This window comes from Garra rufa, chromosome 14 (assembly GCF_049309525.1).
Source record: "Garra rufa chromosome 14, GarRuf1.0, whole genome shotgun sequence".
Taxonomy (NCBI): Eukaryota; Metazoa; Chordata; class Actinopteri; order Cypriniformes; family Cyprinidae; genus Garra; species Garra rufa.
Genome location: NC_133374.1, coordinates 7,168,295 through 7,191,694, shown reverse-complemented (window position 1 = coordinate 7,191,694; position 23,400 = coordinate 7,168,295). Strand labels below are relative to the sequence as shown.

At 35.1% G+C, this 23,400-nt stretch overlaps 1 protein-coding gene across 1 annotated transcript; it reads right to left on the bottom strand.

Moving 5' to 3' along the window:
- Positions 1–468: 468 nt before the first annotated feature.
- On the bottom strand, positions 469–21,899 carry LOC141285012 (NACHT, LRR and PYD domains-containing protein 12-like). Its single transcript, XM_073818048.1, has 12 exons — positions 21,364–21,899; positions 21,099–21,212; positions 19,588–19,701; positions 17,705–19,486; positions 16,544–16,717; positions 15,916–16,086; positions 12,149–12,319; positions 10,209–10,379; positions 6,235–6,405; positions 5,421–5,591; positions 1,363–1,541; positions 469–1,010 (listed from the first exon to the last, which is right to left on the bottom strand). Coding segments are annotated over exons 1-12 (3,270 nt in total). The 5' UTR covers positions 21,414–21,899; the 3' UTR covers positions 469–1,008.
- Positions 21,900–23,400: the final 1,501 nt, after the last annotated feature.

Sequence of the window (23,400 nt, the reverse complement as noted above, 5' to 3'; positions counted from 1 at the left end):
ACTAAATCTTTGGAAATAGTTATCCATAGATATTTAACACTAGATTTAAAAGGGACACAAGATGACAGTCAATAAATCTATTAACATTTCACCAGATTGGAGCATAAACCAAGAGCTTCAGGAAAAACATTTTGTTATCTGATTACATATTTATCCATTTTTTCCCCCTTGACTTCCATAAAGTCATAAACACACTGCCCTGTGCTTTGCTGCTTTACAGTTGTTTTATGGCAGTTTAGAAACATAATTAATAGTATTTATCAGAATACTTCCTGTTTAGTTAGTTTTAATGGAAGTGTGGAATTAAGTCATTAATTAATGATCTGCTTTTTGTTGTTGGTTTCAGAAATGCCATCAGGAGGAATGTGATTCAACATAGAAATTAGGAATGAATGTACTCAGAGGAAGGAGTGAAAAAGCAAGAAATCAGTAAAAGAATGTGAAGATTTAAGTGGAAAATTTATTAAATCATATTATTAAATTCATACACATTTTTTTACAGAGATAAATGTTCAGTAAAATCATTTGCATAATCTTTGTTTTCTACTCTGGTAGACACTTTACAACATCCGTCTCATTCAAAAGTTAGGCTCCTGAGTTTTTAAAAATAAAACTTTAATGAAGGTAAAAAAAATTGTTATAATGAATAGAGAATAACATTTTTCGATTTGAATAAACAAGTATTGCACACTCTTATATTTACATGAGGTTCATGGCTTATTGAATAAAATGGGAGTGTTTTAGTTTTATGTGCATTGAGTGTTACACTATCTGCACTGTGATCAATATCAAGTGAATCCAAAACAGTGCCAAATTGCTCATTTTCAGCACTCGATCACACACAGGACAGTATCTATAAAACGAGAAACTGACAAATAACACACATGACAGTGTGACCTCTGTGTGATCTCTGTCTTGAGTCTCTGTTGATTGTGTGTCTCTGTAGCGGCTCCTTATTCACCATCAGCTGATCCTGAGGAAACTGGACTGACATATAAATATTGAGAATCCTACAATAAAACACACAGACAGTCACATATGAGTATGAGACATTACTGCCTGTCACATCACATCAGCAGATCCATTTCAGAAAAATACAAAGCCAGAGATATTAGCATATTTATATTATACCCAGAGATATGAATGAAACACTGCTAATTTATATATAACAGCAAATGATCAACAAATCTCTCTTTATCACTTACACACAGAGACACTGTAAAAGATTTAGATATATTCATAGCTCAATCACATCACTGAATTACTCTTATTAAACACATTTTAATGTTCTAAAGTAGAGCTGAATTATCATCTTATATTCTCCATTTACACACATATAAGTTACAATAAAAATATACTCACAACAGTATAATGTCTCCAGTTTATAATGTGGATCATCCTTCAGATCAGAGAGAAACTTGAGTTGGGATTTTGATATTTTATTCCCAGTCAAACTCAGTAATCTCAGGTGTGAGGGGTTTGATCTCAGAGCTGAAGTCAGAGCAGCACAACCTTCATCTGTGATTCCACAATAACTCAACCTGTAGAGAACAATGACACAATGTGAATTGTAGTTTAAATGTCTGTATAGTTTGTTATTGACTCTGGTCTCAGAGCAGGAGAGGAGATATAATGACAGTTATTGCCACATACTGCTGCTGATAGAATGAGATTAATGCATGTTGATGCTCAATGGTGCTGTTTGAAATGTCATGTGCTTCAGGACTGAACAGACACAAAGTTAAATGTGAGATATTATTTCATAGAGATATAAGAACAAATCTGTCTGGAGAAACAACATTATTTCTATTTAAAATGTAATATATCTGTGTATGTGTGTGTGTCTCACACTTTATTAACTTTATTTTTATACCAGTTACAAATGAGGATGCCTCCAAAGCGAGTTTTCAACAATTTTGTCAGATTTTTCTCACTTTTTGGTACAAATTTTAAAATTTACATTTGTTATTTAATGAATACTATTTTTCAATTAATGCTATTTAAGTTGAAAACAGAGCAAAGCTACTTAAAATGCACTGAATATATAGCTCTATAAATAGATAGAGGTCTGTGTATTCCATAGTTTCTGTGAACAGTGTTTTCAGATATAATTACTTTTATCAGATTTTGTATTTGGATATATATTTAGAGATTATCAAAGACAAATATTTGACAATGATTACTTTTGGCTACGTCTACATTAATCCGGATACATTTGAAAACGGAGTTTTCATTTTAAACTGTCTCTGTCCACACTAGCGTTTCCAAACGTTTTCCAAAAGTTTCTCATCTACACTGAAACGTGGGAAAACTTCGAATTCGCCTTAATGGCATGCGTAAAGCCTCCAAAATTATACAGACATAATTAGTTTTCACGCAGTTCTTCTGGTGGTATCATTTAGGGAAATATCTCATCATTCACTGATGCGTCTATGTCGAGCTCATTCATATTTTATCAGAAAAGCAGTTGTCGTCATGTTTCCCTGGTGAAAAAAAGAGCTAAAACCAGCCTAGGCTGGTCAGGCTGGTCTTAGCTGGTCAGGCTGGAAAAAACCACCAGCTAAAACCAGCTACTTCCAGCTTAAACCAGCTAATACCAGCCAACCAGCCTAGGCTGGTTTTAGCTGTTTTTTTCAGCAGGGTTGCAGGACAGCAACTGTGAGTAAATTTCCAGTCCTCATTTTAGGAATGTAATCTGAAGAGTGTACGTTACAAGGTAAATCTCTGTAGCAGCAGTGTGACAGTGAATAGCACAGGCACAATTACTGCTGTAAACATAGATATCTATTGGTACAATATGCGTCACATGACTAAATATACATCATCGTTTTCAAAAGCCTCCGTTTTCGCAGTCCACACTACAACGCGAAAACGGCGTTTTCAAATTTATCCACTTTGGAAAGCGTTTTCAAAAAGCTCCGTTTTCCTTGACAAAAACGCCGTCTCAGTGTGGACGGAAGGCCAAAACGGAGAGAACAAGATGCGTTTTAAAACAAAAACGTATTAGTGTGGACATGGCCTTTGTGTGTGTGTGTGTGTGTGTGTGTGTGTGTGTGTGTGTGTGTGTGTCAATTTTTGCATCATAATTACAGTCAAAGCAGAACACAGTCAAAGAATTATGTTTCCCATTATCTAATTCGAACATCAAAATTCAGTAAATATGTAACAAAAATGAACAGGAATGCTTTATCAGAATTCAATTCATCTGGCTATGATCCAATTTCAACTTCATAATTGAGTCATCTGGCTCAATAACTAGTAAACAGTCTTAAACTCACACTGTCTCTTTAAGGGAGTGTCTGTTTTTCGCACTCACATATCAAGCGCAGCAAGTCACCAAGCTCTGTACCATTCCAAGTAAAAAAAAAAAAATTATGTTTTTTCTTAAGTCTAAATTGACCAGAAAGCACCAGAGGGTTACTAAACAACTTTGTTTTATAGGTTTTATGGGTCTCTCCTTTAACCTTTCACTCACTCATTGATAAAACTACACACATTTGAAAAACTACACACATTTGAAAAACTACACACATTTGAAAAACTACACACATTTAGACTCTTGTCTGCTTAACTGTAAACCTCCAAGTTATTCATTCTGGTAAGTCACAGAGGCTTTAACTCACTATTTTTTCACATTAATGTTTATCTGAAGGTTCCAAGGTTAATATGAAATAAAATAAAAACGTCAAAATAAATGAAAAACTAAAACTAAACAAAACTGACAACTTTTATTGAGAAAAACAAACTGAAATAAAATAATATTTATCAAAAATAAATAATCGTTTTCGTAATTATTAAGTTCTCACCCCCATATAAGACTGCGACCTGAACAGCTCCCGCATTAAATCTAGCTAGGCTACTGCATCAGTTTTAGGCCAAATAATTTATTTTTTTATGGGACCCAATCAATCAAGCCAATATAGTAGAGCTGATTAATCCTTAAAAGATCGAGATTCAAACAGAAGAAGACCTTATTTTTAAATGACAACGACTCCTCATGTCTATTAAACATTTAAAAAGGTCTTACTCAACATTCAAATCTGCCGCTGACACAGAGAAAGCATGTTTAGGTAGAAACAGCTTCACAAACAGTCTTCAAATACCCACTTACTCACATTAGCAAAGAAATACTGGTATTAAAGGTCATAATAAACATTGTGGATATAAACATTGATGTCTATGGTAGAGATCAAAACAGAGCACGTCATCTTTTGAAAGTAATTGGCGCTTCAAATAACGTTTGCGTCGATTGCATTGTTTGGCCACTAGATGAAAACAAGTAAAAATGTATTTTTAAAAATGTATTTGTCATTGAATAGAGAGATTCATTCAAAACCGCTGATTCATCCAGTAATGTTTTTATGAGTGAGTCATTTATTCATTCAAACCACTTTTTCATAAATGTGTGGTGTATTAAATATATTATATTTTAAGTACATATATTATGTATTAAATGTTTAAGAATTGATTCAAATGAATTAAACACTTCTAAATAGACTGCAGCAATTGATATTTTGTCTCACATTATTTTGCTTAGTTTAGAATTGCGGGGAAATCATGATCTCTATTTGTGACCCTGGACCACAAAACCAGTCATAAGGTTAAATTTTATAAAACTGAGATGTATACATCAAGTGAGAGCTCAATAAATAAGCTTTCTATTGATATATGGTTTGTTAGGATAGGACAATATTTGGTCGAGATACATCTATTTGAAAATCTGGAATCTGAGGATGCAAAAAAATCCAAATACAGAGAAAATCACCTCTGAAGTTGTCCAAATAGTTCTTAACAATGCATATTACTAATCAAAAATTACATTTTGATATATTTATAGTAGGAATTTTACAAAAAATCTTCATGGAACATGATCTTTACTTAATTTCTTAATGATTTTTGGCATAAAAGAAAAATCAATAATTTTGACCCATACCACATATTTTTGGCTATTGCTACAAATATACCCCAGCGACTTAAGACTGGTTTTGTGGTCCAGGGTCACATTTGATCTTTAAAAAACTGAAACTAAACTATATAGAAACTAAATAGAAATGTGTTCACGAAATAAAAACTAAATTAAAACGAACAAAATTGTTAATAAAACTAATAAAAACAAAACTAAATTTTGCAAATTTGAAAACTATATAAAAATAAAACAAATTTAAAAAAGCAAAACTATAATAACCTTGGAAGGTTCAATATTAAATCTAACTACTAGAAGCAACTAAAGCTCCGTCAAATGTTTGATGGGTCAGAAACGAACAGCAGGTCATGTCATGTGATGGAGATTCAGTCATCAGAGTCAAGATTTACTGTGTTACTGAACATTTATTTTACAAGGTAATTTTAATCCTAAAATGTACATTAAAGAATAGGTCTTACTAAAGACAAAGATGTGACTATCAGTGAGATGATCTTACCACAGCTCCTCCAGTTTACAGAGAGGATCCTCCAGTACAGCACAAAGTAAATTCAATGAGTTTCCTAGTTTATTCACAGACAGATCAAGTTCTCTCAGGTGTGAGGGGTTTGATCTCAGAGCTGAAGTGAGAGCAGCACAACCTTCATCTGTGATTCCACAATTACTCAACCTGTAGAGAACAATGACACACTCTTCACTCTTTCAGATCAGAGCAGATCAGTTTAGCAGTGAATCCATTATTAAAGAGAAAGTAAAAACTTAAAGCACAAATCAGTATGTTTGACAAATCACTGGAAAGATGTCTAACAGTCTAGAGGTGGTTTCCCAGACCGAGTTTAAATTAAACCAGGGGTAGGCTTAATCTAGAGTAATTAATCATGGTTTAAGAAATGGCTTTCTGAAAAACAGATTAGGTACAGATTATTTACACCTGGACTACGGACTCCTGAACTAAAGCAAACTAGATTCATTTAAAATAAACTGTGCTAATCTAAATTAGCATGATAGAGGTTGCCAAAAAAAAAAAACATTAAATGAACCAAGAAAAGCTTAAAATTGTACGAAACCCACAAGCAAATCCAAAGAAAACAATTGCAGTAAAAAAAAAAAGGAAAAAAAAAAGGAAACTTTTTTTTTTTAAATAAACTGTGCACATCAGGTCTAGAATAAAATAAAAGGAATGCATGGAAATCTCTTTGTAATTCATTCTTAAATTCAGTTAAATCAGTAAAATGTCTGTCCCATGCAAACTTTGAGTTATTTTATGACACGATTCACTACATAGCATGGATGCGAGTCATAAATGATCTTACCACAGTGTCTCCAGTTTACAGTGAGGATCCTCCAGTACAGCAGAGAGAAAAATCACTGAATCTCCTAGTTCATTTCCAAACAGATAGAGTTGTCTCAGGTGTGAGGGGTTTGATCTCAGAGCTGAAGCCAGAGCAGCACAACCTTCATCTGTGATTCCACAATTCATCAACCTGTAGAGAACAATGACACACTCTTCACTCTCTCAAATCAGGTCAGATCAACAATTGAACTGATTAACCTGGATTCACAAGTCAAATTCTATACAGACTGTTAAATATTTCTAATTTATCACTCATAAAAATAATAAGAAATTTGCTTTAAAAATTCCAATTTAAATAGTAACTTATATAACAAGAGACACAAAAGAAAAAATATGAATCAGGTTTTAAGCATGGTGGTGGTTTTCAAAATCATGAGTATACCAGGAAGTGTTAATCTAGTCAACATCAAAATTAACTTATAAATGGTCTTTGATAAAGTTTTTTTTTTTACTTCATAAACAATAACAAAGATAAGAGTAGGTAGAGTAATAAACAGGAGTGTATAGTATATATGTAGTATGACATGCAGTATGAAACAGTATGAGAAATGCCAGTTTAACCACATATAAAGACCTACTTCATTTACTGCAAAACATTATAAAAAATTGAAAAGATCATGAGAATAATTTAAATATTTGAATCAAAATATACTTTTAATGAAAATGAATATGCAAATGAACGCTATAAAAGTAATCACATAAGTGACCCTGTCTTAAGTCGCTGGGGTATATTTGTAGCAATAGCCAAAAATACATTGTATGGATCAAAATTATTGATTTTTCTTTTATGTCAAAAATCATTAGGAAATTAAGTAAAGATCATGTTCCATGAAGATTTTTTGTAAAATCCATACTGTAACCTATCCAAATGTAATTTTTGATTAGAAATATGCATTGTTAAGAATTTAATTTGGACAACTTTAAAAGTGATTTTCTCAGTATTTTGATTTTTTGCACCCTTAGATTTCAGATTTTCAAATAGATGTATCTCGGCCAAATATTGTCCTATCCTAACAAACCATACATCAATAGAAAGCTTTTTTATTGAGCTTTCATATGGTGTATATATCTCAGTTTTGTAAAATTTAACCTTATGACTGGTTTTGTGGTCCAGGGTCACATATATACAAAGAATATGATCATTGTAACAATGGGGGTGGATCCATATGCAAAGCTTTATTAAGACGAAGTCAAGACAGGCAGGGGTCGAACACCAGCAAACAGGAACAACAAGGGAAATCCGAAAGAGTAATCCAATAAACAGGCGTGAAGGTCAGGGCGGGCAACAAGATTCCAAAACAAGAAAACAGTCCAGGGTCGAAAAACACAGAATACAGGAACTAGGAACTAGGAAGTTTTAAACACTAAACAACGATCAGTACAGACAGAGGGGGAAGGGAAGGCTTTATACCAAACACTAGGGGTCACATGACAGAAACAACCAATGGGAGACAGACACATGGAGCAGGAGAACCAATGAGGACATGATAAATAAGGGCAAAGCATGGTGGGTTGAGTGAACACATAACATTAAACAGTTCAGGATGGAGGGCCCTCTACTGGAAATGACGTGCACTCCAGCTGGTGATTGTGACAATCATAATCTTAATAAAACTGCACAAAATGAAAAGTGAAGTTAAAATTGAATGACGATGTGCTTCTCACAACAACGCACTAAACCACATATAAAACAGAAAAGCAACTAATGTCTAAAGAGTTCATAACAATTTAAAATAAGGATATAAGGATTCTAAGTAGAAACCTTCTTCAAATAGAGTGAAATACATTTGGTTAATCACCTACCAAAAATCATTTATCTTTGGATCATTTAATTATTCCTTACAATCGAATGAAAAATACATTTTGCTATATAACTTGGTTATTTGTCTTCATGAGTTAGAGATATAGTAAGAGAATGTCTCCATGTGAAGGTTTTTAATATCACAGGATGATGTTGTGAGGCAATAATTGTCAATTGCTTTTGTTTGGTTATGATAACACTTGTTGGATTTTTCTGAATATTGAAACATACACGACTAAGATTATTCAACACACCTTACTCATTTTTATTTTTTGTTTTCAAAATCATCACTTTGTCTCCTGCATTCTGCTTCTCACTGGCTTCATCTATCAGTCTCTCAGGTGAATAGAAAGGTTTAAGTGAATACAGTTTTGGGTACCAGACAAAATACTGATGTTGGGTTTCAGACAAGACTTGCTGTTAACCGTTGTTGGATACTAGACAAAACAGATGTCTTCTGACAGGATCTGGTAAAGAGACTGTATCCAATATTTCTGTGGATGTAATCTAACAATGTTTATGTGTTATATAACCCCATTTCCTTAGGGCTCTAATTCAAATCAGACAACCTTTCATGAGCAGGAAAATAAGAAATAGAGTCGCATATAAAGCATAAACCATAAACCATGCAAACAATAAAATGCGGCAAAACTGACATAAAATGCTTGGATGACAGGAATATTTTTTTAGGTAAACATCAATCTGCAATGTGTAGCAGAATAATCATCATAACTCATTCAGAACCTTTAGAAAGTTTTATTTCATTAAGACAATTTTTGTGAAGATTATGAAGATGATTAATATTCAGTCAAAATAGCAAATAAGGGGCCATCCCTCCACTATCCTGACCAACACATGGATGATTTCAACAAAGTAGACATATTTACACTGAAGTGGATCTGGCGGTTGAAAAAGAAACCCTAAATTCCCAAAGTTTCTCTGATTCTTCAAACCCTTTCACAATAGCATTTGGGAAACCAGCAACTGGAAAAGTAAGGAAGAACTAGATCTTTTATTGAATATGAGCCTCTACTCTTCTTAAGCACTTTGAATAGCATATGGTTATTTAGATATTGATATGTGGTTTATGCAAGGGGCATACAGTACTCAGCATAAAAGAACACACTCCATCTAAAAAATGTAACAAACTCAGCAATTACTTTGTACTTAGAAGACATATTAGGGTTCTCTTTGGGGATCTTATGTTCCAGCAAGTGTGCTTGATCAATTACCAAATAAGTAGGCTATGTCAAATTAATTTAGGAAAATAAGATTTTCCTTTTAAAGTGGTAAAATGTTGTGCTGCAAAACTTTACAAAAAAGTTACAAAATAAAACTAAACAAAAACTTTTTCAGGTGCAAATTAAAAACAATTTTTGATTGACGGTTAAACCAAAATGTTCAAAGAGAAGTAATATCTTGACAATTAAGTGTTACATAGCCTATTAAATCATTCTCAGAGTTAATGCTGACAACAATGGAATCACTTGGAGAGAACTGTCAGGAGACACAAATGAGGACAGTGGCACAAGACAAATACCAAAACATTGTTTTAAGTGTAAAAATATAGCAAAAGTGGCATAAAAATGTAAAAACTTTCTTTCTTTTTTTTAGAATGAAAAGAGGGTGCTGGAAGTATAGGAGTACAGTGAAAAGTGCCTGGTTCCCACAGTAAGGTGGTTGTGAAGCTCTTCTATAGGGATGTGTGAGTGCTGAAGGTGTGAGGGAGTTTGAATTCTGACATGAATTCACACACCACTGTGATGTAATTCAAACACATCAAACAGAAGATGCTGTCCTCTCCTCATTCCCTGCATTGTTGGGCATTTTTTCAACACGACAATGACTATACACACTTTCGCAAGGTGAAAATTCTTCAGTGTACATGTATTTTACCCAACCTTAACACTCTTGAGCACCTGTGGGGGATTCTGTAGAGACGAGCTGAGTTAGACTTAATTAAAGAGCAGGGTGGAGCTCATCCTCCAGGAGTTTAACAGGACAGATGTCACAATTTGTGATGAACCAGTGTATTTATCAAACTTTTATTTTACAAGCTGATTTCCTGCATTTTACAAAAAATATGTTTTTCTGAGGACAAAGACATGTGACTGTCAAAGAAATGATCTTACCGCAGTATCTCAAGTTTACAGCGAGAATCCACCAGTACAGTAGACAGTAGATTCACTGAATTTCCTAGTTTATTCCCAGACAGATTCAGTTTTCTCAGATGTGAGGGGTTTGATCTCAGAGCTGAAGCCAGAGCGGCACAACCTTCATCTGTGATTCCACAATCACTCAACCTGTAGAGAACAATGACACACTCTTCACTCTCTCAGATCTGATCAACAGGTACAAACCACAATTTTTAACAGACTATTAAATATACTTCTATTGTGAAAATAATAAAGAAATTCAAGAAGTATTCAGCAATTTTGCCTCAAAAACTCTAATATATATCAAAATGTCCCATGTCTCAAGGATATCTGTTTACTGACATCTGTAAAAGCAAACAGTAATCACATGGAATTACCACTTTAACCACTAGATGAATTCAGTGATCCACCTTTTGGCTAATCTCTATAACCCAGTGTTGTGATATACTTCATTTTAAGTTCGAGTTCAAGTGAGCTTTACTGTTAATCCACTTATATGTGGAGACATATAAGGCAACGAAATGTGTCTCAGAAGCACAACATGTACTAAATATTAAGGATAAATATTAAACTACAGGTTATAACCTGGATATCAGGGCCGTGCAGAGACCTTTAAAGGGGCAGGTGCTCAAAGTATAAAAAGGGCATCTGAAACAAGGCATTGAAGAGCCCCTAGGGTCCATCTCCTCATTGTAGGCATTCAGTTACTTATGTAACAAGTAACAATGTCATTAATAAGACAAATTATGCATTATTTGAAGTTTTAATTGCGTTTCAGGACTCAAACAACAGAATCAGTAATATTTTTTTCCGCTATAAAAGGGGCTCCATAAATAGGGCTGTGCTCAAAACATCAGTACAGCAATACTGTACTGTATATTGTGACACATTCCTTGCTGATATGTGACCATGGAACACAAAACCAGTCATAAGTGTATTTTTTTCAAAATTGAGTAAATAAGCTTTTCATTGATGTATGGTTTGTTATAGGACAATGTTTATCTGTGATACAACTATTTGAACACCTGGAAGCTGAGGGTGAGAAAATCGCCTTAAAAGTTGTCCAAATGAAGTTCTCAGCAATACATATTACTAGTTTATGGTATATTTATGGTAGGAAATTTAAAAAAAAAAACTTTTTCAGGTGCAAATTAAAAGCAATTTTTGATTAACGGTTAAACCAAAATGTTCAAAGACAAGTAATATCTTGACAATTAAGTGTTACATAGCCTATTAAATCATTCTCAGAGTTAATGCTGACAACAATGGAATCACTTGGAGAGAACTGTCAGGAGACACAAAAGAGGACAGTGGCACAAGACAAATACCAAAACATTGTTTTAAGTGTAAAAATATAGCAAAAGTGGCATAAAAATGTAAAAACTTTCTTTCTTTTTTTTTTAGAATGAAAAGAGGGTGCTGGAAGTATAGGAGTACAGTGAAAAGTGCCTGGTCCCCACAGTAAGGGGGTTGTGAAGCTCTTCTATAGGGATGTGTGAGTGCTGAAGGTGTGAGGGAGTTTGAATTCTGACATGAACTCACACACCACTGTGATGTAATACAAACACATCAAACAGAAGATGCTGTCCTCTCCTCATTCCCTGCATTGTTGGGCATTTTTTCAACACAACAATGACTATACACACTCTCGCAAGGTGAAAATTCTTCAGTGTACATGTATTTTACCCAACCTTAACACTCTTGAGCACCTGTGGGGGATTCTGTGAGCTGAGCAAGACTTAATTAAAGACCAGGGTGGAGCTCATCCTCGAGGAGTTTAACAGGACAGATGTCACAATTTGTGATGAACCAGTGTATTTATCAAACTTTTATTTTACAAGCTGATTTCCTGCATTTGACAAAAAATATGTTTTTCTGAGGACAAAGACATGTGACTGTCAAAGAAATGATCTTACCACAGTATCTGAAGTTTACAGCGAGAATCCTCCAGTACAGCAGACAGTAGATTCACTGAATTTCCTAGTTTATTCCCAGACAGATACAGTTCTCTCAGATGTGAGGGGTTTGATCTCAGAGCTGAAGCCAGAGCGGCACAACCTTCATCTGTGATTCCACAATTCCTCAACCTGTAGAGAACAATGACACACTCTTCACTCTCTCAGATCTGATCAACAGGTACAAACCACAATTTTTAACAGACTATTAAATATATCCACTTCTATTGTGAAAATAATAAAGAAATTCAAGAAGTATTCAGCAATTTTGCCTCAAAAACTAATATATATCAAAATGTCCCATGTCTCAAGGATATCTGTTTACTGACATCTGTAAAAGCAAACAGAAATCACATGGAATTACCACTTTAACCACTAGATGAATTCAGTGATCCACCTTTGGCTAATCTCTATAACCCAGTTTTGTGATATACTTCATTTTAAGTTCGAGTTCAAGTGAGCTTTACTGTTAATCCACTTATATGTGGAGACATATAAGGCAACGAAATGTGTCTCAGAAGCACAACATGTACTAAATATTAAGGATAAATATTAAACTACAGGTTATAACCTGGATATCAGGGCCGTGCAGAGACCTTTAAAGGGGCAGGTGCTCAAAGTATAAAAAGGGCATCTGAAACAAGGCATTAAAGAGCCCCTAGGGTCCATCTCCTCATTGTAGGCATTCAGTTACTTATGTAACAAGTAACAATGTCATTAATAAGACAAATTATGCATTATTTGAAGTTTTAATTGCGTTTCAGGACTCAAACAACAGAATCAGTGATATTTTTTTTCCGCTATAAAAGGGGCTCCATAAATAGGGCTGTGCTCAAAACATCATTATAGCAATACTGTACTGTATATTGTGACACATTCCTTGCTGATATGTGACCATGGAACACAAAACCAGTCATAAGTGTATTTTTTTTCAAAATTGAGTAAATAAGCTTTTCATTGATGTATGGTTTGTTATAGGACAATGTTTGTCTGTGATACAACTATTTGAACACCTGAAAGCTGAGGGTGAGAAAATCGCCTTAAAAGTTGTCCAAATGAAGTTCTCAGCAATAAATATTACTAGTTTATGGTATATTTATGGTAGGAAATTAAAAAAATATCTTCATGGAACATGATCTTTACTTAATATCCTAATGATTTTTGGCATAAAAGAAAAATATATAATTTTGACCCATATAATGTATTTTTGGCTATTGCTACAAATATTCCTGTGCTACCTAGGACTGGTTTTGTGGACAAGGGTCACACATATGTATTATTACAGTGGCCTCTAGCAGCCAATGCTGTGAAGCAGTTTCGAGAAAGAAACAGAACATAAAAGACCATTTTAATGTTTAAAAGATAAAAAATATTTTCCTTGGACCTATTCATTTTTATTAGAAATTGTTGTGTATTAAATTGTCAAACCTAAAGATTTTCTTCCCTCTGTTAAACACAATAATAAAGAACAGCTGTTATATTAAACTCTTAGTGGTCACTATTGAAACTATATGTGGCCCCTGATGTATTGTATTGTAAGTTTGTAGACAACAGGCTTTACTGCAGAGTATAGAAATAAAACAAACATATTAAGGAAGGAATTTTATTTCACTATTTTAAATATTTTAAATATCAATTTAAGGCAATTTGTGACCCTTTTTAAGAGCCTCAGAAGTAAAATGAACAGTATGAGTAGGATTTGACAATGTACGGTAGAAAATTAAGGCATAAAATGGCATGATTTATAATTCAGATACAGCTTCACACAAAACAAAACAAAATATCTTATACAATGGAATTTCAGCCTTTATACCATTAAAAGGGATAAATCGAGTTTATCATTTATTATGTTTATTTAAAACATAAATATTACTGTGTTATTTGTTTATATTTTTAGAAGGCAGATTAACTTCTTTCACATTTACAACTCTGTGTTTGCTGGTAGGTCGATAATTGCAATAATTTGACCATAAAGAGCTGAAAAAATGTAGAAAAAGAAAAAGTCATTCTCTGTCACAAGGGGGCGCTTTAAGAGCGCTGAAATATTAAGGTTTCTCTAGTAACGGCTGTATACAAATTAGAGGATGGATACCCGAGCCGAGCCCGACGGTACCCGACGGAACCCGACGGGCCGGGCCGGGTTCGGACAGATATTTAGAAAGGATGCTCGGGTTCGGGTCGGGCTCGGTTACATCAGCGCGATAGTGCGCCTGTGTTATAACAGCGCTTTTTGCCCCGTGTGCACTGATGCGCTCATCTGTTGACATTTCCGAACGCCTTCCTACAGTTGCTTAATAAAAGCGGGCTTTCCACACAAAAAACTGCACGTGTCATTAGTATGAGAAAAAAAAAAGATTTTAACTGTGTCGGGCTGGGATCGGGCTCGGACATAAATATCTTAATGCCTGTCGGGTTCGGGTCGGGCTCGGTTACTGCTCTGTCGGACGCGGGCCGGGCTCGGACAGAAAAATGCGGCCCGATCCGCACTCTAATACAAATCAGCATTAACGCTGTTTTATCAGGCAATAAATGAAAATTGAGACCTTTGACAAAGGGGCACTTTGGGCATCTGAGCAAAAGGGGCGGGTACTCGAGCACCCTCCGCCCCCCCTTGCACGTGCCTGCTGGATATACATTTACACATTATAAGAGACAATTATCTGAATCAAAATAATTAAATAATTCAATACAATGAATGCTACTGTAATTTGTATAATCATTTTTTTTTTTTTTCTGTCAGGCTGATAGGAGACTTTTAGTGAATACAGTTTTGGGTATCAGACAAAATACTGATGTTGGGTTTCAGACAATACTTGCTGTTAACTGGTGTTGGATACTAGACAAAACAGATGTCTTATGACAGGATCTGGTAAAGAGACTGAATCCAATATTTCTGGCATGGGGGTAAGGAGTACACAATTGTAATACAATCTGTTGAGCTGCATTTAATCACCATTCCTTTAGTCTCAAATCAGACAGTTTTTATTGTTAATGCTATCATGTCTAAAATAAAAAGAAAGTGAGCCAAGGGGGACTACCAGCAATTGGACACAACACTTTTATGCTTTATGTCCTTCTCATCAAATAATCTGTGATTTTAGTCAACTAAAATGTTAAACTTATATTAATAAAACAGCTTCAATCACTACATTATATTTTCTCTATATTTCTCTTAAATACACAGCTTGACTATTAGCAGAGAGATGCTGCACAGATGCAGGTAATTCACACATGCACATCTCTCTCTCTCACTAATTACTTAAAATAAATGCTATGATTCATTCAAATTTGTAATCTTACAGCACTGTTTTATTTCTTTAAAGCGGCAGAATGCTACATCTGACAAGCTGTAACTGATGAAAATAACCATTTTTCCTATTCCAGTCAAATATTGAGCTAAGAACATCATTAACAGCTTTAACTTGTCAATGCTGTTAAATGGCAATGATATAAGTGGGATAAAATAAAATATTTTAATGCACAACCTGGATGCAAAAAAACACTGGATGCACAATACAGCTGGCTCTGTAAAGTAAATAACGTAATGAAATGGACTAAATTTAAAGGATATTTAAAAAAAAGAAAAAAAAGAAGTGAAAATGAAAGGCACCAGATCATGTCATTTGTATATTTCAGTCATTTGCATATTTTTACAAGCTGATTTTAGTCCTAAATTTGACAAACAACATGACTTACTGATGACATGTAACTATCAGAGATGAACTTACTCTAGTTTCTCCAGTTTACAGTGAGGATCCTCCAGTACAGCAGAGAGTAGAGTCACTGAATTTTGTAGTTCATTTTCAGTCAGATCCAGTTCTCTCAGGTGTGAGGGGTTTGATCTCAGAGCTGAAGCCAGAGCAGCAGAACCTTCATCTGTGACACCACAATTCCTCAACCTGTCGAGAACAATGACAAGCTCTTCATTCTCTCACTTTAGATCAGATCAACGGGTACAAATCACAATTCTAAAGTGGCTATTAAATGTATATGTCTCCATCGTGAAAATTAATGAAGAAATTCAAAAAGCAATTTACATTAAAGGTGAAATAATAACAGCGACACAAAGGAAAGATGAGCTTCACTCAACCTTACCAAAAAAAAATTAAATACTGATTTCAATTTCACACACAGCAAAAAAAAAAGTACATTTGCAAGTAAGCAAATAAAGAAAAAAAGGAGTATTAATTAAATTAATTACCTCCAGTAATAGATTTAGTGATATAGAGACATAGTGTGATCACTCAACTTAAAAGTTGATTTTCTTAATTGTAGTTCTAAAATTCACATTCAGAATTTAGGATTTAATCTTACAAAAGACATTAACATATGAGACTATTAGAGGGATGATCTTACTCCAGTTTCTCTAGTTTACATCGAGGATCCTCCAGTACAACAGAAAGAAGCTTCACGCCCGAATCTCCTAATATTTTATAAGACAGATACAAATTTCTCAGGTTTGATGGGTCTGATCTCAGAACTGAAGTCAAAGCAGCACAATCTTTATCTGTGAGACCACAATCATTCAAACTGTAGAGAGATGAAAACATAATTGTTAAACACCATGAACTAGAAAAAAACAAAACAAACAAACAATAGAAATGAGAGAATTTAGTTCAAGATTGTGCACAGGCTGAACAGACAGCACATAAAACATAACATCAATCCAACTAACTCCACTCCTAAATGTAAGACTTAAATGAGAGACCATATTCAATGTTTCTGGGATTGCTGCATAATAAAATACTGGACAAAAATTATACATGCCATTGCCCCAATTCTTGAAGTTGATTTCATTATTATTAATTCTTGGCCTCCCATGCAGATGAATAACTAGTAAAAAAACACATTTAATATATTCGCCTTGCTGCCAGGAAAAATACTTGTTATACTGGATCAGTGACAAGTCACTCTGTTTGGCTGCCATTAAATTATAAGACAAATTAATCCCATTAAATTTATGACATGATATATGATACATGACTTTGTGTTATTATATTTATATATTTTGCATTTGCACTGTACATTACAGTCTTTGGTTCTGTCCAATTGATGTCATTCCCTTCTATTATAAGAGTTGAGTTTTGTTTGTATGTCTGTTTAAAATATCATTGTTAAAATGTTAATAAAAAAAAAATTAAGTCAAGTTTGCAACAAAGAGTATGTTTTACCAAGGATCAAATGCATATCGAATGTTGAAGTACTAACTTATTTGTAACATTAAACTTGTTTGTTTTAATCTAATCCACATGTTGAAAACCTTGGCTGGCAGGTGCTTTAGAGTCCAGCTTGTGTTTTTCCCAATCACATCATCCCATCATTATCCCCATCTATACAATAACTACTAGAAATAAATTAAGAGAAATTGAATAACAATAATTAGGCAAGATTTAAAATGTTGTCATCAAAAGTGTGTGTTTCAAGTATGCTGCCATATTGCAAGAACTGATACAAGTATTATTAAATTTGGATTTTCTTAGTTGTAACATTGAAGTGATTGTTCTCAGTGATACTTACTGAACTTTTATCACAGGCAGCAGATACTGAAGAACTTTCAGTTTTTCAGCTTTATTGTTTTCTCCAAAAAAATTATTAACATCAAACTTGTCCAGCTTTTCATCTGATGTCAGCAAAACAAAAACTAAAGCTAACCACTGAGATGAAGAGAGTGTGGCTTCCTTTATTGCTCCTGATTTCAGATACTGTTGTATTTCCTTCACTAGTGAATGATCACCCAGTTCATTCAGACAGTGGAACAGATTGATGGACTTCTCTGGAGAGTCAATGGTCCTGATCTTCATCTTAACGTACTCAGCCGTTTTCTCTTTGCTGCCAAAGCTGCTTCTTTTCAGTGTTATTATCCGTTGTAACAGATTTTGATGAGACTCCACTGAAAGACCCAAAAGAAACCGCAGGAAAAGATCCAAATGTCCATTTTTACTCTGTAGAGCCTCATCCACAGCTCTCTCATGCAGCTCACATAATGAAACATCTTTAAACATAAGTTTAAATTTAAACAACAAACTTTGTTTGTTGATTTGGTCAAACATATTTATGTTGTTGTTTGCACAGGATTGGTGCACATATAGAGCTGCTAGATGTTCCTGAATGCTTAGATGAATAAAACAGAAGACTTCACCCAGATAGAAGCCAAACTCCTCTCTGAAGATCTGAGTGCACAATCCTGAGTACACTGATGCTTCTGTCACATCAATGCCACACTCTTTCAGGTCTTTTTCATAAAAGATCAGATTTCCTTTCACAAGCTGCAGAAAAGCCACTTTCCCCAGTTTGAGGATCATGTCTTCATCTGTCACTTTCTTCTCATAGTCCTTCTCATGTTTGATGTTGGTCTGAAGGATCAGGAAGTGTGTGTACATTTGAGTGAGAGTCTTGGGAATCTCTCCACTCTCTGCTTGACTCAACATCTTCTCTAGAACAGCGGCTGAGATCCAGCAGAACACTGGGATGTGGCACATGATGTAGAGGCTCCTTGGTGACTTCAGGTGTGAGATGATTCTGTTGGCCAGACTCTGATCACTGATTCTTTTCCTGAAGTATTCCTCTTTCTGTGGATCATTGAAGCCTCGTACCTCTGTCACTCGATGGACACACTCAGAGGGGATGAGATCAGCTGCTGCTGGTCTGGAGGTGATCCAGATGAGAGCAGAGGAAAGCAGATTTCCCACAATGAGGTTCATCAGCAGCACATCTACTGATTTCTTTGTGTCTGCATCCCGGAGAGTCTCAATCTTTTTAAAATTTAAGGGAAGACGACACTCATCCAGACCATCAAAGATGAACAACACTTTAAATTTGTCACTGGATAATTCCATTTCTTTTATTTCAGGGAAAAAGACATGAAGAAGATCTGAAAGACTGTGTGTTTTATCCTTCATCAGATTGAGCTCTCTGAAAGGAAGTGGAAATATGAGCTGGACGTCCTGATTCACTTTCCCTTCAGCCCAGTCCAGGATGAATTTCTGCACAGAGACTGTTTTTCCAATGCCAGCGACTCCCTTTGTCATCACAGTTCTGATAGGTTTGTCTTGTCCAGGTAGAGGTCTAAAGATGTCATTGCATTTGATCGGTGTGTCCTCTGTTGCTGCTCTCCTGGATTGTGTCTCAATCTGTCTCACCTCATGCTCATTACTGATCTCTCCACTCTCACTCTCTGTGATGTAGAGCTCTGTGTAGATCTCATTCAGGAGTGTTGGGTTTCCCTGCTTTGCTGTTCCCTCATACAGACGCTCAAACTTTTTTTTTAGATTTGATCTAAATGTCTTGAGAACTTCATGACTGTAAAGTTAAATTAGACATTTTAACATGAGTTAATAAACACAATGACTTGTCTGAATTGTATATAATCATCAAATTATATCTTCACAAAAATGTTATACCTGGCATTAGTCTGTGTATCTTCACTCTTAACATTAATTTTATGAAGCATAGATTCATCATCTTTCATAGACACAAAGCTGGACTCTGGTTCTGATCTCTTCTGATGAAATGAACTAAAACACAGAGAGTTTAAGTGAATGATTTAAATTACTGCATTTAAAGGTCCCATATCGTCAAAATCAAAATTTCCTGGCTTTTTTCATGATAACTAAGGTCTAGGGGCTATCTAACTACCATATGAGTTTCAAAACAGTCAATCCACAGTAAACTGCACACAGCCTGCTTAAAGTAGCTGTTCATTTTCACGAGCAGCTTTGACTTCCGTAACGATGTGACGTCCGATCGACTCAAGTCACCGCCTTCAGTCACAAACCAACCTCCCACCCTCCTTTTGTCAAACCCCCAGACAACAACGCATCCATTCCATTGAGCAACAACAACAGGAAAACAAGTGGAGAAAACCCTGTTCAGTCGATAGATGTCAAGCTACGATCATTACACAGGCTTCAGAACAACGTGAATATAAGAGACCAGCGGCACGTCAACTTCAGCCTCTTTCACACAGCGATTCCGGTAAATACACGGATAATGTGTCCCACGATTTGTTCCGGAATTGTTTAATTTGGTTCATTCACAGTTGTTTTCCGGAATCTGTTCGTGCTTTACACACAAACCATAAAGACATGTGATGTTTGGATGTGAGATGTAATGCGACGCGTACGTTTCACTAAACTGAAACTAACCTGAACAAACTGTGCTTCAGCGCTGATAGTGAGGAGCTGGCTCTGCCTGATGATCGCTGCTTCATTCCACTTTGAAGAGTCGCTTGATAACGTGCATCATTACTACAAAACTGCCTTTAGGTTCTGGCTTTGGTTCACACAGTTCCCGTAATTTTCCAGAATCAGCGCGCATTGTGAAAGGGGCTTTACTGAAGCAACAGTTATGTAGCTTACTGCATTCGGTGTTTGTAAAAGAAAAAACATTAATGATCATTCTAAAATATCCTGTTGAGTATCAGCTCTCTCTATTGCTCTGAGCTCGCTTACGCTTACAGCATACATGACCGTAGTTACCTGTGATTGGCCTGGTTGTGCGTCACTCAGAAAACAACAGGCCAATCAGAAGAGAGGCTCATGAATATTAATTAGATGGGCCAAAATCGACCTGTTTTTGACAGAGCTCCTAAAAAAGGAGCTGTAAAAATATATTGAGATGGATTTTGGCACTTATACCGCAAATATATATTCTTAAGGACATCAAAAAATAAAATAAACCTCCAGAAATGTGTACGATATGGGACCTTTAATACAAAGAAGGAAATCAGATATCTTTACAAATATCTTAAAGAGCTCTCTATGTCTTTAATTTATACTATGCTGATACAAAAACTGTAAACTGAACTAAGCGCTCTGTGTGTCACTGTGCGAGAAACATACATTAAAATATCAGATTAACAAATAAAAATACCTACAAACAATATGCATATATTTATATATACAAATGTTACCTGATAACAGTCTGTGTTTCTCCACTCTTGAAGTTATTTGGAGGACTCATAGACCAGTCACTCCTCATAGACACACAGCTGATCTCTGGTTCTGAACTCTTTTGATGAAATGAACTATAACAGAACAAATATAATTCTTTATGATGATTCTCATTATAAGATAAGGTCTTACAATTATTTATCATCAAACATCATCTTGCCATCTTCAGACCTTTAACCATCATTTATAGGTGATTAAATATAGACTATTGTTTATTCAATGTACCTGTATCCTGGAGAAAACTCTTCATCTCTGGATGTTTCTTTGTCATCCATGACGAATTTGAACAGTTAAAACAGTATCTAATCTCCAACACTGACTCTGGATGGAAATCACAAACACAATAACTCTGTTCCGAAAGTCAGAGAAACGGCATCATGAGACGCGTCGTTTACTCCAATAGACAATAGGCTAGCCTATTAGTTGTATGTTAATACAAATGCTAAAACAAACCACGAACAACGCTGGAAAAAAAAACATTAATGGGGTAAAAGGTAAAATTTTTAAAACACGTACTCAAATAACTAATACGTCCTTCAGGGAAAATATTAACACGGAAGGCAACTGTAAGTCCCGTGACCAACAGCAACCCTCACCTTGATATTTAATTAGTTCTACATATCCATACAAAAACCTCCTCCACCTTTACTATCAAGCATCTATACGTAAATTAATGACTCGACTATTCTCAAGGTGTCTGTAAAAACTTTGATATTCCTATAGAATCGACTCTTGTTGTTTAAATAGCGAAACACCAACTATGAACGTTTACTTTCACTTTTTATTTGCGACGATGACGTCACATTACGTGTTAGGTCTTAAGTCTCATAGACGCACGGTGAGCGTAATACATGGCATTCACTTTGTATAATTTTAGCATAAAGGATAGCATGGCAAGGCAAGTTTATTTATATAGCACATTTCATACACAATGGTAATTCAAAGTGCTGTACATAAAAATAATTAAAATCATAATATCATATAAATCATAAAAAATTAAAAATAATAATCACAACAATAAAAACAGAATTTAAGAACATTTAAGATTATTTGAAAATTGATTTAAAAATTAATTAACAGTAAAAATGATTATACATAAAATAATGCAATCTGTTCGGACGTAGCACAGTACTCACACTAGGCACGGTTGCCGTGAACCGGGCTCGAGTACGATTGTCCCCCCCTCCCCACTCCCCCTCTGACCTGGGGTGCTTTTCAATAACCCTCCTCGTTTCCTCGCTCCTCCGTCCTCCATCCTATGACCAGGCCAGCAGAGGGAGCCTTGCCCCTCACTGACTGTTGCTGCTGCTCTCTCTGCTGCTTCACTGGTTACTTCCTGTTTGTCAGCCATAACAGCAAGCTCAACACACACACACACACACACGGGGCAAAGTATTGTTTTGCTCATTGCTAACTCTACCAAGCGGTTTCCATGTTTCCTAGTCTAGTCATAGTTTAGCCTTGTTTGTTTTCTTTGTTTCTTTGGACTGTCCTTCTGGATTTCGACCCACGCCTGTTTTACAGATTACTCTTTGGATTGTCTCCGTTGTGATTGTTTGCTGGTGTTTGACCACGTCTCATAATAAAGCCTTGCATTTGGATCCTCATCTCCGACTCCCTCGTGACAGTGTGTATGTGTGTTCCATTTCTGTTCTCTAAAAAATTTGCCGTCTTTCTTTGAACCCTATAGGTATAGTCACATTTACCTAACATCTCTACTATTAAACATTTCCTACCAATGAAACTTGTTTTAACTTCATGCATGACAAAATGTTCATAATAAATCACAAAACAAAACTTACTTGAATTATTCAGATTTTTTTTTTACATTAACTCAAACTCTCCATAAATATCTAGCTTTAAATTGAATTGCGAGGACTTGCTACCCAGGGTCACATGACCATAAACAATAAAATTACTTCCTTGAAGTTAGTACGAAGTACGATTACATATAACCATTTACATAAAGACATGTGGAAGGGTCCTTCATGAAAGGATTTAGGCGTTCACTTTTGTTGGAGCGTCCCCTTTTCCAATATCGTGCATCCATAATTTTAAATTTTTTGACAGATTCCTAATATATTTGTTTTGTTTCTCTCTCTTTATTATGACAGGTGGTCTAATTAATTAAGCACTATGTTAAAATATAAGAAAGATTAAAAATAACTATAAACAATATACAATATACAAGAACAGTTTAACATTTACTTTCGCTCTCTATTTGTGCGCAAGCGACAAACACGTGCCATTCCGTGTCTTAAC